Source organism: Marmota flaviventris, chromosome 7, assembly GCF_047511675.1.
Source record: "Marmota flaviventris isolate mMarFla1 chromosome 7, mMarFla1.hap1, whole genome shotgun sequence".
Classification (NCBI taxonomy): Eukaryota; Metazoa; Chordata; class Mammalia; order Rodentia; family Sciuridae; genus Marmota; species Marmota flaviventris.
Genome location: NC_092504.1, coordinates 119,292,347 through 119,308,573, shown reverse-complemented (window position 1 = coordinate 119,308,573; position 16,227 = coordinate 119,292,347). Strand labels below are relative to the sequence as shown.

The following is a 16,227-nucleotide window of genomic DNA, read 5'->3' as shown; positions in this document are numbered from 1 at the left end:
CAGGGAATGTAACACTTAAGTGTAACATATATCTCAAATACTTAGTGCCAATCCACGGGCCCCGCCAAGCTGGTTAGTACTGACAGCAAAGGAGTGATGGGTAGTCATTTGTAAGTTACAATCCCTTGGCCCACCCCCAAAAAAAGTTATTTTACACACAACTAATAATCTTACTGGTATGTAAATAAACAAAAATTTGAAATGCTGTACAAACAAAAATATCCTTAAAATTTTTATAAAACAGATCAAAACGTCCCTGCTAATGTTAAAGCTAAAAAAATTAGCAAATTTAAATTGAATTCCTGTTTACCTTTTAAAATTTATAAATGTAAGCATATCAAAACAAAAGACTATTTACAGTACCTGTCAAAAGATCTGAACTGCACAGGTTGTTCAACAGACAGATCACCAAGAGCACCAAGGCAGGCTGGTGGCAGAAGGGCAGGATCCACTGTGACTCCATCTGCTGGTATGTTAACCAAGCTTCGAAGAATGTCCTTCACATTGACATTTTTTGAAATAGGAACTGAGGGTGTCGCTTTGTTATCCAATTCATTTCCTCCATCATTTTTGGTCTCTTGAGATTTATTGACTTCTAACGAAAGAGTGCATAGCACCTCGCTGATTGCATCTGGGCCTGCACTAACACCCAGAGGTGCTGTTGAAGGAGTTACATACACATTGCTTCCTAAACCAGCAGCTGTTTCCTCCCCAATGCCTGAGTCTCTCCTTCGAGCAGATGATGTGCTTTCCACTGATTCTTCAACGGACGATGGAGTTAAAGGGCTAAGTGCTGCAGGTGTGTTTTCTACATCTTACCCAGAAACAGGAGAAAAAGAACAAATTTATAAAATTAGAACTACTTTTAAAAAGGCATATTCAGTGCCAATAGCCATCTGTTATTTTAAGTTATAAAATATGTCACATTCTATAAAGCAAAAACTAATTATAAAATGCATGAAATATTCTCAATGAATGCACCTATAATCACAACAGATGGGATAACAAAATATATGCCAAACTCCTCCAAAGTGATCATGACATACCAATGAGTAGCAACACAAAATTGAAAGCCATTGATATTTAAGAAAAAGTCCAAAATCCTTGGGATAAAATAAAAACCTCTAACTCATGGGTGGTTTCCACTGTGGTAAAATACGTATGTACTAAATAAATTGTTATCCCTCCAGTCAGGTTTCCAACCATTCCAACAAAAATGCTTTTATGAAAATCACCAAAGGTTAGATCTTACTAAATCCAGTGGTTGGTTCTCATTTGTCAAAACAAGTATCTGATTGCTCTAATTAGATAATGCTTTTTACATTTGTCTTCCAGGATGCTATACTCTTTTGGTTGTCCTTCTACGACTCTCTAGTTCGTCCTTCTTAACACTGTTCACTTATTTTTTCTCCCTAACACATATTAGGTTGGAGGAACTTAGGGCTCAGTTCATTGATCCTAAGTTCTTGGTACTCTTCCCTATCTACTTATATTCCCTTAGTGATCTCATCCTCTCTCAACATCCACTCATACCTCTATATCTTACTACCAACACACACACATTAAAAAAAAAAAATCAGAGTATTATATAGTAACTGCTTATTCCACAACTTCTATATCAAAAGACATCTCAGTTCAACATGCTGAAAATAGAATTTCTTATCTTTCCCTGAAAATCTGTTTCATCTTTAGTCTACACAACTATACCTAGTAAACACACTTAAATATTTTTTATCTTTCACGTAACACAAATCTAATGGTTTAAAATTCTGTTTCATCTGTCACCAAAATATATCCACACTCTGATTACTTCTCATCATCTCCACAACTACCATTACAGTTCAGTTCAACCCACCATAATCTCTTGCCTGGATACCATTACAGTTCAGTTCAACCCACCATAATCTCTTGCCTGGATTACCGTACTATCCTCCTCACTGATTCCAGAAGGCAATTACTATAATGATCCTACTGCCCCATGCTTTCTGGTATTCCCCATCTTGAGAAGTCCTTAAATCTAGGCAGGGCCTTACTTACTCTAGCCAACAGAATGTGACAGAAGTAGCACTGGGTCAGTTCTGGGCCAAAGTTTGAAGAAGGTCTGGCAGTGTTAGTAGTCCCAGAATCCCTGTTGATTTATGATTTATCCTATTGGAAAGAACATGTGGAAAGACCAAACAGAAATAGAAAGGCCTTCCAAACTGATGGATGAAAACAAGGAATTAAGTGAACAGTGTGAGGCCCCAGATACAGCTGTAGCTCAGTGGCTTCAGTCAGCCAGCTCTAACTATTGGAGTTGTCTGACACTAAATAGATGAATAGAGAAGCCATCTTAGACTTTCCAGTCCCAGCAAACATCATATGGAGCAGGGATGAACCTCCCCACTGTGTCCTACCCAAATCTAATGCTCAGGATTATGAAGACAAGACTAAGGTAGTATAAGTTTTAAGCCACTAGGATCCAAGGTAATGTGTTACATAGCAGTAAACAGCCAAAAATACTGATTTTTTTTTCTTGCCCTTTAGTGGTTATCCTCAATGCAGAATCCAAAGCATTACTTTTAACTGAAAATTTTAACTGCTATACTCAAAATCCTCCAATGATTCCTCCTTCCCCATAGAGAAAAAATCTACACATTATCTTTCTTAGTTACTCCAGATACTTTTATCTTATTCCTTTTCTTTTTTTTTATTTTTAGCATTCTTACAATCTTCTAAAATACTATATAATTTATTTAGTACATACATTTATTTTATTTTTAGTTGTAGTTGCACACAATACCTCTATTTTGTTTATTTTTATGTGGTGCTGAGGATGGAACCCAGGGCTCTACGTGCAAGGCAAGCACTCTACCGTTGAGCCACAACCCCAGCCCCCATATATATTTTTATCTCCTCCCATTAGAAAATAAGATGCATGAAGGCAAAGATTTTTTTTTCCTATTTTGTTCATTAATATACTCAAGTACACAGGAGGTACAGAATGAGTATATGTTGAATAAATAAAATATTTCCTTTAGGGTGGTATCTTGTTCTATAACTAGTAATGGGTACTTATCTAATTATACTTATTTCACTGACAGCTATTTTCAAAACTCTAATTATTCACATTATTCATTAAATCCATCTTGTTAGTCTTATAAAAGAATCTGAATTAGTCCTTAACAAATTTTAACTATTTGTAAAGAATAACATTTAGCCACTTACCTTTTAATTAGATGGTGCATTTAAAAACAAAATATTATCTTCCAATTGCATTTAATTATGATACTTAAAAATTTAAAATACTTACTTATTTATTAATAAAAAAGAAATGTAGGCTCTCATTTTATACATAAATGGATTTAATTCTTAAATCAATATTTTACTAGGTAAAGTTTCACTTGAACTTTGTTACCAGGGAATAAAATATGGAAACTTACCAGGGAGTGATGAATTCCCATTTTCACTACCAGTTTCCTTAAATGACTGGTTACACCTTTCATTTTGGGGTTCCAAAATGTCTCTATACTTTGAGACCATAAGGACAGAGATAAAATATACAACAGCCAGAGCTAAGAATTGAGCTTGTTTGCTATCCTCCTGGGAAAAAATAAAGGTAGTTTTTCATGACACTATTATATAATATGTTTTGATTTCATTTCACATCACAATATTTAAATATAAATTTAAATATATGCTCACATACCTTGTAATATCATAGAGAACAATATATTATTATTTATTTGTGTGATAAGTATATTAATAAACTTACCTGAGAAAGGATTAGGCAGACTTTTGGAACTATGCCTTTAAGTGAGAGCTTTTATACTTTGTAAACAAGGACAAAACCAGTCTCACCTTTAAAACTTAAGTAACTCAATCTGAAGAGATATGTCATAGCATACTTTATGAGATAAATCAAGTAGTAATTATAACTACAAGGATAATTAATATTTTTACTTTTACTCAATATTTAAATATTTAAATATGTAAAACAGGCAAGTACAAGCTGCACTAAAAGATTCACTCACAGAGAAAAAAAAAAAGTGAGGTTATCAGATACAAAACAGGATGCCAAAAGAATTCTTGAGATTATTTTGAGTGGTACAGACATCCACGTGCCCAGCACTGAAAACATAATGTCGCCACAGAAAAAGGACAAACTAGGGGCTGAGGTTGTGCCTCAGCAGTAGAGCACTCGCCTAGCACGTGCGAGGCACTGGGTTCGATCCTCAGCACCACATAAAAATAAAAACAAATAAAAATAAAGGTATTGTGTCCAACTACAACTAAAAAAAAAAAAAAGTAAAAGAACAAACTAGACTGACCTCTAAAAGAGGCCAGGATTGATTCTAGCTCTATTGATCACCCACCTCTGTTTATCAACAACTTCTGTATCTAATCCAATTCTCCATCTTCAAGAGGACCCTACGTACACCACTGTTCTAGTAATGTTTCAAAATAGGCTTGAACTTAATTATTTTAAACAAAAAATTTCAAATTTGTCTATTAAATCCTGAAAACTAAAGGCACCTCCAGTAGTAAGTTTAGAATAGGAAAACAGAGGGCTGGGGATGTGGCTCAATGGTAGAGTGCTTGCCTAGCATATACAAGGCCACAAGTTTTGTTTTCTAATAGATAGATACAAATTAATGGCACAAATTTGATTAAAACTTATTAACTGCTGCAAAAACTTTTATACATAATCAATTTCAGGAAAAAAAAATTAGATATCAGGTTCTCCCTTAAATGCTTGAAGCAATGTGAGTCACATTTGTAATCTGACAAAATCTATGGTACTTTGTGGGTCCATGTGTAACAACTTCTTAGTCTTGGTGGAAAAGAAAACATTTTTCTTTTTTAAATAACATTCCTTTTCTGAAGTTATGCCTATATTTCTCTACCATACAATTCTGCCATAAGTGCTGCTAAAATTGCCACTAAAAAATGTGGACACCTAGATTGCTTCCACACTGTAGCTATTATGAATTGAGCTGCTACAAACACTGATGTGGCTATACAGCTGTAGTATGCTGATCTTAAGTCCTTTGGACATAGACCGAGGAGTGGGATAGCTGGGTCAAATGGTGGTTCCATTCCAAGTTGTCTAAGGAATCTGTATACTGCTTTCCAGACTGGTTGCACCAATTTGCAGTTCCACCAGCAATTTATGAGTGTGCCTTTTGCCCCACATCCTTGCCACCATTTATGTTGTCAGTATTCTTGATAACTGCCATTCTGACTGGTGTGAGATGAAATCTTAGAGTAGCTTTGATTTGCATTTCTCTAATTACTACAGATGTTGAACATTTTTAGATGCCATTCAGTAGATTAATAGGTAAAGAAACTCTGGTATATATACATAATGGAATATTACTCAGAATTAAAAGAGAATAAAATTATGGCATTTGCAGGTAAATGGATGGAGTTGGAGAATATCACACTAAGCAAAGTAAGCCAATTCCAAAAAAACAAAGGCCAAATGTTCTCTCTCATAAGTGGATGCTGATCCAGAGGCATGGGAAAAATGGAGGCATGTTGGGCAAATAGGAGAAAGGGTAGAAAGGGTGTGTGCGGGCAAGAAAAATGGTGGAATGAGATGGACATATTACCCTAGCTAGGTACATGTATGACTGTACATATGATACGACGCTACATCATGTACAACCATAGAAATGTAAAGTTGTGCTGCAATTTTATACAATGAATAAAAATTCATTCTGCTGTCATATATACCTAATTAAAATAAATTAATTAATTACAAATATGTGGGCTAGAAAAATGTAAGCAAATTATTTACTGTGTCTTAACTTCTTAATCAGTCATGAATTGTATATACCTGTTTAAATCCTTACTTACCCCATCAAATTCCCTAGGTCCTTAACTCATTTCTACCTCTTACTTATTGAATGATCTTAAGCAAAAATTTAACCTCATGTGGCAATCCTACTCATATGATTATTATGAGAATTACATAATAGGATGATGGACATGGAATATTCAGTACTATGCAAATTCACAAATATTTAGTAAGTAAGCAGTGATAGCACTCCAAATTCTATAGATGTATAAAAACCTACTCAACAAGAAAAAACTAAAATACCAGATGATGAGAAAGGAAAATGAAAAATCGAGGTTATAAAGTTCATAAGAAATACATATAATATATACTTAGAGCATCCAGTATTAAATATACAATAAATTAGTTCAACAAAAACTAATGATAAAATTCCCAATGTTAGGGAGTGAGATTACAAATGATTTTTATTTACATCCTAATACCTTATATATAACTTTATATTTTCTGTGAAGCCAGGGGTGGAAGAACACACTTGTAATCCCAGCAACTCTGAACACTGAGGCAGGAGAAGCCCAAGTTCAAGGCCAGCCTTAACAATTTAGCACAAGACCCTCAGTAACTTAGAGAGACCTCATCTCAATATGAAACATCAAAAGGTCTGCGGATGTAGCTCAGTGGTAGAGCACCCCTGCATTCAATACCTAATACCATGAAAAAATAAATTAATCTACATGAAAATCAGTCATTCTCTATGTCAAAATGAGTTAAACCAAAATTATTTTCATCTTTGAAAAATTAAAAACACATTGAGAGCAACATTTCATCATGTACCTTTTAATCACATTAATATACCTCTGGGGGGAAAATATACACTATTCAGTAAAATAATATAATACTCAGAAATTGAATATTTCATTACACTGAGAGCATGGATTCTTGGATTAAGCCTGCTGGGTTTGAATCCTGACTCTATAATGTACTAGCCAATTGACCAAGTTACTCAAGCATTCTGTAACTCAGATTCCTCATGTATAAAATGAGAATTATGAAACGGACAGCTCAAGAAGTTGCTGGGCTTCCTGATAATATGTAAAGCCCTGACACTGCTTACAGTGAAATGCTGTATTATTCTTTTTAGCATCATTACTCTGATATGCTAGCTCCATTTATTTAGACAATTCTTTCTAATAGTCTAAGATTCTAAAATCATTGTTAAGAGATCTGGCTTTCCTTTCTCTACCGGACTATTTTATATTACAAAGAGTTTTTACTCTGGCACTTTCAGCTCAGAAGGGAGAAAATATGTATCAGCTAAAAGAGTACTTGAAAGAAATATTTTAACTTACTATGTCTCTGAAAACAACTGCCCTGAGTCGATTAATATCCATGTCTTGCAGGAGCCTGTCAAGATCTCTTACTGGAGATATACCACCAGTCACAATGTCCACTGGACTCTATTTAAGAAATTTTTTTAAAAATACATTATATATGTGAATACACACACACACACATACACACACACACACAATACACAGATTTTTTAAAAAAATAAACACAGTATTCTAAGAACGAGAAAACCATGCTAAAACATTCTTTTTCCCATACATTTTTTTTTCCTTTTTTTGAGGGGGTGAAGAGCGTATACAGGGGGAAATTATGTGGGAAAACTGACATATTTGAAGGAAAAGGTATCACAGAAACAAGAAAAGTAAACATTTGGAAAAGCAGACAAGATTGAATATAAGCAAATCTGTACTGTATATTTAAACACAAACATTTGAATGTTATGTTCACAGAGTAACATAACTATTTTAGAATCTCTGTCACATTTATTTAACTTCAGGTTGAAATGAACAAATTAATTTAAGATCTTAACTATGAAATATGAGTATGCTTTTTTGAAAATGACAATTCTGTATGCTCACCTTTGCTGCAGATTTCCCCAAGAGAACAATGCTTGAGGTTGTTTTCAGGCCTTTCCCTGTATCTCCCCTGACTTTCAGCTGTGAATGTTGTTGACATTCTAAGCAATTCCTTACTGCCACTGCACACACTGTCATTTGTTTTAATAAAAAGATTTAGAGAAAAAAAAAGAAAATCATATTTAAGATTATGGAACTAATACAAATCATCTTCTACATAACATGATTTACATAAAACTTTACTTGAAATGGATTTCCTTCAGCAAATTCCTAAAACATCCCTGCATGTTCAGTGTTTAGTGTCTTGATTTTGTTTTCTGTCATAAGGCCCAGTTAAGATCTAGGAAGGAAATGTACCGTAGTAATTTGTACTTCTGAGTCTGCTGAAAGGAAATCAGTAAATCATGTTTGTTTGTTTGCTTGCTTGTTTTTGTAACTGTGATATGGGAATAACACAAGGGCTTCCCACATACTAGGCAAACATTACATCAGAGAAACACTCCCCAGCCAAGTTCAGGAAACTTAATAATAGGTTACTCTTTCATAGATCTCACCTAAGGGGAAAGTAAATATTTGAAATAATAGTGGAAGAAAACAGAGCAAGCCACATTGTTATTGACTAGTTGTAAGATAATAATCTTCAATTACCTTAATTGCAATAAAATGATTAAATTGGAAAATTTTATGTTTTTCCTATATTGTATCATTGGAATATGATACTAACAGAGACTCATAGTGTAATATTTAGGCTTTATAGGATCTAGTATTTACTGGCTTTCATTAATAGTGCTTAGAAGGTGGAGAAACAGAAAAGCAAATTTGATTTAACACAGAGCCTAAAATTTAGAGCTCCTTTTTAGAGCTACCACCAATCAGTTACTCAGATTATCTGGGTGTTGGCTTGTGTTTTGGGGGGGAGTTTGTTTTGTTTTGTGGCTTTTTTGGTACTAATGATTGAACCCAAGGATGCTTTCCCACTGAGCCATATCCCCAGCCCTTTTTATTCTTTGTTTTTTGTTGTTTTTTTTTAATTTTGACAGGATCTTGCTAAGTTGTGTAGGACCTTTATTAAATTGCTAAGGCTGGCCTCAAACTTGTCATTCTCCTGCCTCAGCCTCCCAAGTCGCTGGGATTACAGGCATGCACCGCTATAACAGATCAGTTACACAGAGTACTCAGAAATTAATTTTGAATTTTCAGTGATGAATTAGGTCATGTACACTTGACTATGATTTACTTGATATCATATAATCATCTCAATTCTCAAACAAATCTGTAATACTCAAGGTATTTGAAATTAAGATGGGGAAGGGAAACAAATTAGAGACAAAATAGCAAACTCAAGTGGGGAAGGTTAAATATCACTATCACACATGACTAGAAGACAAAAATTTAAAAAGGAAAGTATTTGGAAAGAGAGCAACAAAACTTGGATGAAAGGAAGAAAGGGAGAAAGGGAAGAAAGGGAAAAGATATGAATATAATTTTGGGGCTGGGGATGTGGCTCAAGTGGTAGCGCGCTCGCCTGGCATGCGTGAGGCCCGGGTTCGATCCTCAACACCACATACAAACAAAGATGTTGTGTCCGCCGAAAACTAAAAAATAAATATTAAAAAATTTCCCTCTCTCTCCTCTCTCTCTCTTTAAAAAAAAAATGAATATAATTTTGGTCAAATTTGCTTATCAGGCCCAGTTTTAAAAAAAAATTGTACTTTAGGCACAGACTACATAAAATCAAACTTGGGTCTGTATTATTATAAAGTTAAAAACCACACTAGATCTCTTCATTTCAACCAATCTCAGGAGCACAGGTTATTCTTGTTATTGCCATCCCACCTTCTAACCACAAAGCTCAGGAAATACCATGAATGAGAAGTCCAGGGATCAAAACATCGGAATTGTTTCCCTAATTTACCACACTCTACTAAGTGACCCTGGACAAGTCCCTTTCCATGTCAAACCATGTGCAAGAAGACATGGTGCTGGAGTCCAGCAAATCATCTCTTGATTCTTTTCTAAAGCTATGAAAATGAGAAAGAGTATTTCCCTAGTTTCTGAATTTAAATGACTACTGAGTAGAATGAAGCTTTGCCAGTGTAGCCTTGTATTTTTAACTGTGGAAATGCAGGGAAAAGCCTCACACAGTGGCGCATGCCTGTAATCCCATTGGCTCAGGAGGCTGAGGCAGAAGGATCATATGTTCAAAGTCAGCCTCAGCAACAGTAGGTGCTAAGCAACTCAGTGAAACCCTGAACCCTGTCTCTAAATAAAATACAAAATAGGGCTGGATGATGGAGTGCCCCGGAGTTCAATCCCCAGTACAAAAAAAAAAAGAAAACAAAGAAAGAAATGTAGGAAGTGGAAACATTTTTAAAATGGCATATGCAAAAGTAAAAAAAAAAAAAAAAAAGGCCTAAATATTTTAATTATATTGATAATAGAAAGTTTTTAAAAGAAGCATACTACAACAGAAAGAATAGCCACACTAGTTCAGCAAAAATATATTCAAATTCCAATCTGACCAAATGTAGGTTTCAAATTTAAGTTTCCTAATTTCTCTGGTCTACAATTTTCTCAATAAAAACAACAAAATGACAGCTCAATTTGAAAATCAGAACTAATCACAAGCTAATAAATGACAGCTTTCATTTTATGCTCACAAATTTGAATTTCTTAATTAAAAAGTTAAAACTATTTTTTATAAATTGTTATACCTTAACAAATTATTATTTCCTTAGAGAATCCTAATTTTAAAAGTACTTTCAATGGCATTTTGAATAAAAATAGTAATTGTGCAAAAAACTCTAATTGTATTTATTAGTAATAACATGCTAAACATGGAAAAATATTTCATTAACTAATTGGGTTTTCTGCTGCTTCATAGGTACCTTATTTCTGATCTGTTTACACATGGTCATGCTTCCTAAGATTCTGCTTCCATTTCTTGGACTGACTCACTATATCATCTTCTCTTCATTTAATAAGTAATTCAACAAAGTCTAAGTATTTACAATTTGGTTTATTATTTATACTTAGATAAAAGGAATCTTGTGCAAAGAAAAATATTTTTTGCTTTACCTAAAGAAGCCTAGTTAAGACTAAACGTCATTTTGCATATTTTTACTGTCACCTAAAGAAGAATTGCTTCCAGGTAAATAGGGATTTTATGCTTCTATTAACTGCTTTAACAAATTACCAGAGTTTATTTGAAGAAAGGCTGTACTTGAATGATTCCAGTTTAGAAACCTACTTGTTACTGAAGTGTGTTTGCAAGAAAGGAGAAACCAGCATCACATGGGAATTGGGAGACAAGTTGAGGCTGTACCTCAGTCTACATGATCTAATCTAAATCTCTACCAAGATGCTTGTTGGAGTCTTAAAACTTGAGAAGCACTACTCTTGAAGCAAAAAGGGGTTGCAGGAGAAGAAGGAATGCTCAGAATCACCTTAGCAAATTGTTCAAATTATGCCCCTCTCCCTAATACCTAACCTGCTAACTACCACTGAAAGTCAACATATACAACTTGGCTGGCACATATCTTCCCCAAAAAAAAGAAAGATGATTTTCAAAGTAATATCTGGATTACCAAAAACTATAAATTCCTAATGATTTGAAATAGCTCACCTAGTCGGAGACACTGCCGCAAAATACCTCCAGATGACATATTTTTTTCAGCTTCAATTTCAGTGAAGCCAAGAGAACTTGCAAATATAAGCACATCCACGAGGCTAATTAGCCTCTGCAAAAATGTCACAGAGGCTTCTATGGAAAGGCCTTGAGTAGGTTCAATATTCTCCAGTTCATGCTGTAAGGAATAAAGTTTGACATTTACATCAAAATTCTGATAAAAATCTAATTTTACCAGCTATATTCCCCAAATTTCTAAATTTGATTTTTTAAAAAGTCAGTCAGGCTTTCAGAAATACAGTACAATAGGGTGATTTACTTATTTCATCTAAAAAAGAAGGGCAACGGGAACATTAGGGAGAAACACTGTCAATCATTTTCTTCATTAGCTGACTCATCCCTAAAAATCAACACTCATTTTAATATTTTCACGCCTGGAACAAATTCTAAAAATCCTTCCAGGTAACTGCAAAAGATTTTGTTGCTTTTGATGTATAGCAGCTATTATGCATAGTAACCCACCACATTCAAGTTTTAATCAATAAGGCTGTATAACACTCATATTTTCACACCAATTGTATGTAGTAGTTAGGTCCTTACTGTAGCCGATGTAGCAGCTGAAAGCAATGGCAGTATACCCCCACAAGCCATAACCATATTGTCCATCACTTGAGAGACGAGATGAATTGTGTTGTGTACAAAGATGACATTATCACTGCTATTCACGAAGTCCATAACTGTCTTTGTTGAATGGCTGTCCAAAGATAAATGATGTTTACTGATAAAGCTAAACAAAGGAAATCACAGTTTGCCTACTTGAGGAGAGGAAGGATAAGAAGGTGCTTTGATTCATCTTCAAAACTGAGGAAAGGCAATGATGTAGCGAGTATTTGGGGGTATAACCTTCCTCAGAAGAAGTAAACCATTCTATGGCAACAGGTACCATACATGTCCTCCTTTGGTTCTGAAACAAACACTATTCATTTTATGTTTGACTTAAAAAGTTGGATGAAATTATCCTTACTGAGAAGTAATGTGGCAAAAATAAGGAGGTAAATGGTGCTAAATGTGTTCTAAAAATTAGTTTCGACAAACATTTTCTTAGGTAAATCCAGAAAATGCTTTTAAAAGAATAAGACTCATATACAATAAAAATAATCACATCAGGCTCTGTTAAAATTATAAACATGTGGGGCATGGTAGCACATGCCTGTAATCCAAGTGGTTCAGGAAGCTGAGGAAGGAGGATTCAAGTTGGAGGTCAGCCTCAGCAACTCAGTGAGACCCTGTCTCAAAAATAAAAAGGGCTGTGGTAAAATAAAAAGCTCAGTGGTAAAGCACAACTGAATTCAATCCCTAGTACCATTAAAAAAAACATTAAAAAAATAAATAAAATTATAAATCATACAGTGGAAGATAATATGAAATATACAGATTTCTTCTACTAGAGAGAGACATGGAAAATATTATACTTAAATCTTAATTATTTTGTAGTACATCTAGTAATAACCCCACTTGGTAGGCCTACCTTCTAGTAAATTGCATGCTATAAAATATTCTACAAGAAATTTTCAGCAATTTTTTTTTTAAAGAAAATTCTCTGCCATATTTTTGTAATCCTCTCAGAGAGGGATTTCATTCTTATAATGGAAAATAAGAGTTTACTCAATAAAACCTTACCATAAAATATTTTATATTCGACTTTTTCAACCGAAAGTCTAAAATTAATTGCAAAATATTTATATAAATTTCTTTGAAAACAAAGATTTATACATATCTTCGATAGTAAACATATGGACAAACCTTCTCCACATCTGTATATCTGTTTCTATGGAAAATAAGAGATCAGTGAGCAAACGCTGATGCATTTGAGACCACTTGAACTCAGGAATACGAAATAGAGCAGATCTGGAATCTCTCCTTTGTCCATCAACCACATCTAGGGCTGTTCCTTGTCCTGGCTGTTCCTGTTGCCTTGACATCTAATACAGAAAATTTTTAAAGTAATATAATGAGTTCAACTTCAAAGAAAAACATTAGTAAAAATCATGCAATTCATCTAACAAGTATTCAAATTTTAAAACACCAAAGAACCAAATTAGAGAGAAAAAATTATCATTAGAAAAATGAATAACATTAGTATTTTAGTACATTCTAAAGCAAAGTTATCAAAACTTCTAAACTACTACAATTCAACATTAATTAACTTAGAACCATGTTAAGAATTTCTACTATGCGATGTTTCATAAAGGAATCAATCAGTTCTTAATTTTGAATCTTAGAATCTTTAATCTAGGCAGTTGCTGGATAACAAATTAGCTAAAATAAAAAATACACTAAAAAAACATAATGAACAACAAACCAACAAAAAAAAAAAAGAGGAAGACAAGATAAGAATGTAAATGATAACATGCAACCAGAATCTCACTTTATCACTCAGAAATACTGACAAAAGAGAAAACTACATCTCTAGATAGCACACAAGCTCCTTTCTCTCTCACAGACTTCATGGTTCAATTTAAACCATGAATTTTACAACTAAAATCTACACTAGTATTTCTGTAGACCTAGACTTCATTGGAAAATTAATGAGCTAAAATGCGGTCAGTCAAATGAAGGGTGAAATATAAGTACTTCCAATATTTACTTTATAAACTAAAATTATGTCAATCCTGAAGTTTGAAAATAGTAACTTTTGATAATTCTGTGGTAAAATATTAATAAAAGCTGCAATTTACAAAACTGGGGCTAAGGATGTCGTTCATTGGTAGGGCACTTGACTGACATGTGTGAGGCCCTAGGTTTGACCCCCAGTGCCATAAAAAAAAAATTAATAAATACACATTAACTGTCAAATACTTGTGCTAACAATTTGAAACAATCTTTACATTCACTGCATTTATGTAACAGCAAACAGGAATATGAACCAAATTTAAAGAAAAATAAAATATAAGCATATAAACTGGCTCTATTTTAACTCAGTGCAAATATGACTTGAGAAGAAAATAAAATCACCTCAAGCACATGGCGCTGAGGTTGAGGTGGTTCTGTGTTCGCACTGGCTTTTAATTCCAGTCTCTCGGTATCTGTAGCAACAGTAGAAACATCCAACTTGGCAATCTTTTGCTCAGAAGTAGCAGGAGCCTCGAAGATATTACCATGACAATCACTAGTTGATATGGTTTCTCCAGCAAGGTCAGCTGTTTTCTGCCCTTTCTCCAGCATCTGTTCAACATCTGATTGTACAGTTGTTTGGGAAACAGTGATCTCTGGTGAGGTAGCAGAAGACCCTGATGCTGGCATAGCCAAGAACCCAGAATCTTTAGAATCTTGAGCTTCACTATCACTTTGCTTTTTAGTAACAGGTTCTTCCTCTTTAAATATTAATTTGCAGTCATTACTAAGTGTGTCCAGGCTTTCACTGGCCTCAGAAGCAACTGGAGACAAACTATTATCTTGAAGATCTGTGTGCAGACTGGCTTCCTCAGTGGGACTACCTTCTACCTTCAGTTCCACATAATCATCATCTTCTTCTTCCTCTGCTATAGATTTTTCCAGTAACTCTGGCATCTCTGAAGCATCCTCTTCTGAGGGGGAACTTAGAGAAGCAGTTATTTCACTGATGACGGTTGTGTCTTTGTCAACTGTTTTAAAAGAATTAGAGAAAATAGTCACAGATTCTGTTATGTCAGAAGATGCTTCTAAATCACCTGCATTCTTTGTCTCATTTGTTGCTATTTCTTCCAAAGTGACTTCAGCCAGTAACTCCTGATTTTCTTGCTCAGTTTTCCTGTCTTCATTAGACATATTTTGCATTTGCAGTTCAATGTTGGATGCAGAGTCTACTGAACTTGTCTTCTCAATACTTGAGTTTTCAGCACTATTTGTGGTGAAATGAGGAGAGAGAGGAGAATCCTTCATGTCTGACTGCTGAGATCCCAATGAAATATCCACATCTCTGCTAATGCCAGTGATGGCTTGGACTGAACTTGAGGAACATGGCTCTATTTCTTCATCAACTTTTCCTTGCTGTTCCCTAAATATACTGGCAAGGTTTTCTTTGTGTATTTCAAAAGTGACCTAGATTTTAAAAGTACAATCAGTTAAATATACATTAATAATGAGTATAGCATACAGAATATAACATTAAAATACTTTTAATAACTTTTCAAGTACACAGTTTACACAACACTGTAAAATTTAAATTCTCCTATAATATCCTTAATTTGGTAAAATGATTTTATTTTTTAAAAGAGAGAGAGAGAGAGAGAGAGAGAATTTTTAATATTTATTTTTTAGTTTTCGGCCGACACAACATCTTTATTTGTATGTGGTGCTGAGGATCGAACCCAGGCCGTACACATGCCAGGTGAGCACCTTACCGCTTGAGCTACATCCCCAGTCCCGGTAAAATGATTTTAATAACAATAGATAGTGTGGCATAAAGCCACAATAAGAACATAATTAGCCCATTCTTTAAAATGTATATAGAAAAAGAATTCACCCTCTACTGGTCACTATAACTTGTACCAAAAACTGAGTCTACACCCTTGGGAAGAGTGTTATACACCGAAGAATACACTGCTTCAAGTGCAGTGAAAACTCATTTCCCCAAGATTTGTCTTTAGGAGAGATTTAAAAAAATAATAATAATAATTAATTGTGCTCATTATTTCAGCAGCTCTCCATATACCTACTGTTATGATTTGGATATAAGGCATCCCCTAAAAGCTTCTGTGTTAATGCAGTAATGTTCAGTGGTGAGATGATTAAATTATAAGAGCTGTAAATTAGTCAGTGGATTAATCCATTCAATGAATTACTAATTTGAATGGACTATCTGGGTGGTCACTGTAGGTAGGTGGGACATGCTGGAAGAGGTAGCTAACAGGGAA

The 16,227-nt window shown here is 34.3% G+C and overlaps 1 protein-coding gene across 5 annotated transcripts in view; it reads right to left on the bottom strand.

Moving 5' to 3' along the window:
* Nucleotides 1–16,227, bottom strand: part of Lrba (LPS responsive beige-like anchor protein) — a 701,372-nt gene that overhangs the window by 506,953 nt on the left and 178,192 nt on the right. For all 5 annotated transcript variants that reach the window (XM_071614622.1, XM_071614623.1, XM_071614624.1 and 2 more), the window contains exons 22-29: nt 14,348–15,412; nt 13,136–13,314; nt 11,933–12,086; nt 11,330–11,510; nt 7,708–7,835; nt 7,129–7,236; nt 3,423–3,582; nt 364–814 (exon numbers count right to left, since the gene is read on the bottom strand). In XM_071614622.1, the coding sequence (XP_071470723.1) occupies nt 364–814; nt 3,423–3,582; nt 7,129–7,236; nt 7,708–7,835; nt 11,330–11,510; nt 11,933–12,086; nt 13,136–13,314; nt 14,348–15,412 (2,426 nt within the window). The remainder of the gene's footprint in view (nt 1–363; nt 815–3,422; nt 3,583–7,128; nt 7,237–7,707; nt 7,836–11,329; nt 11,511–11,932; nt 12,087–13,135; nt 13,315–14,347; nt 15,413–16,227) is intronic.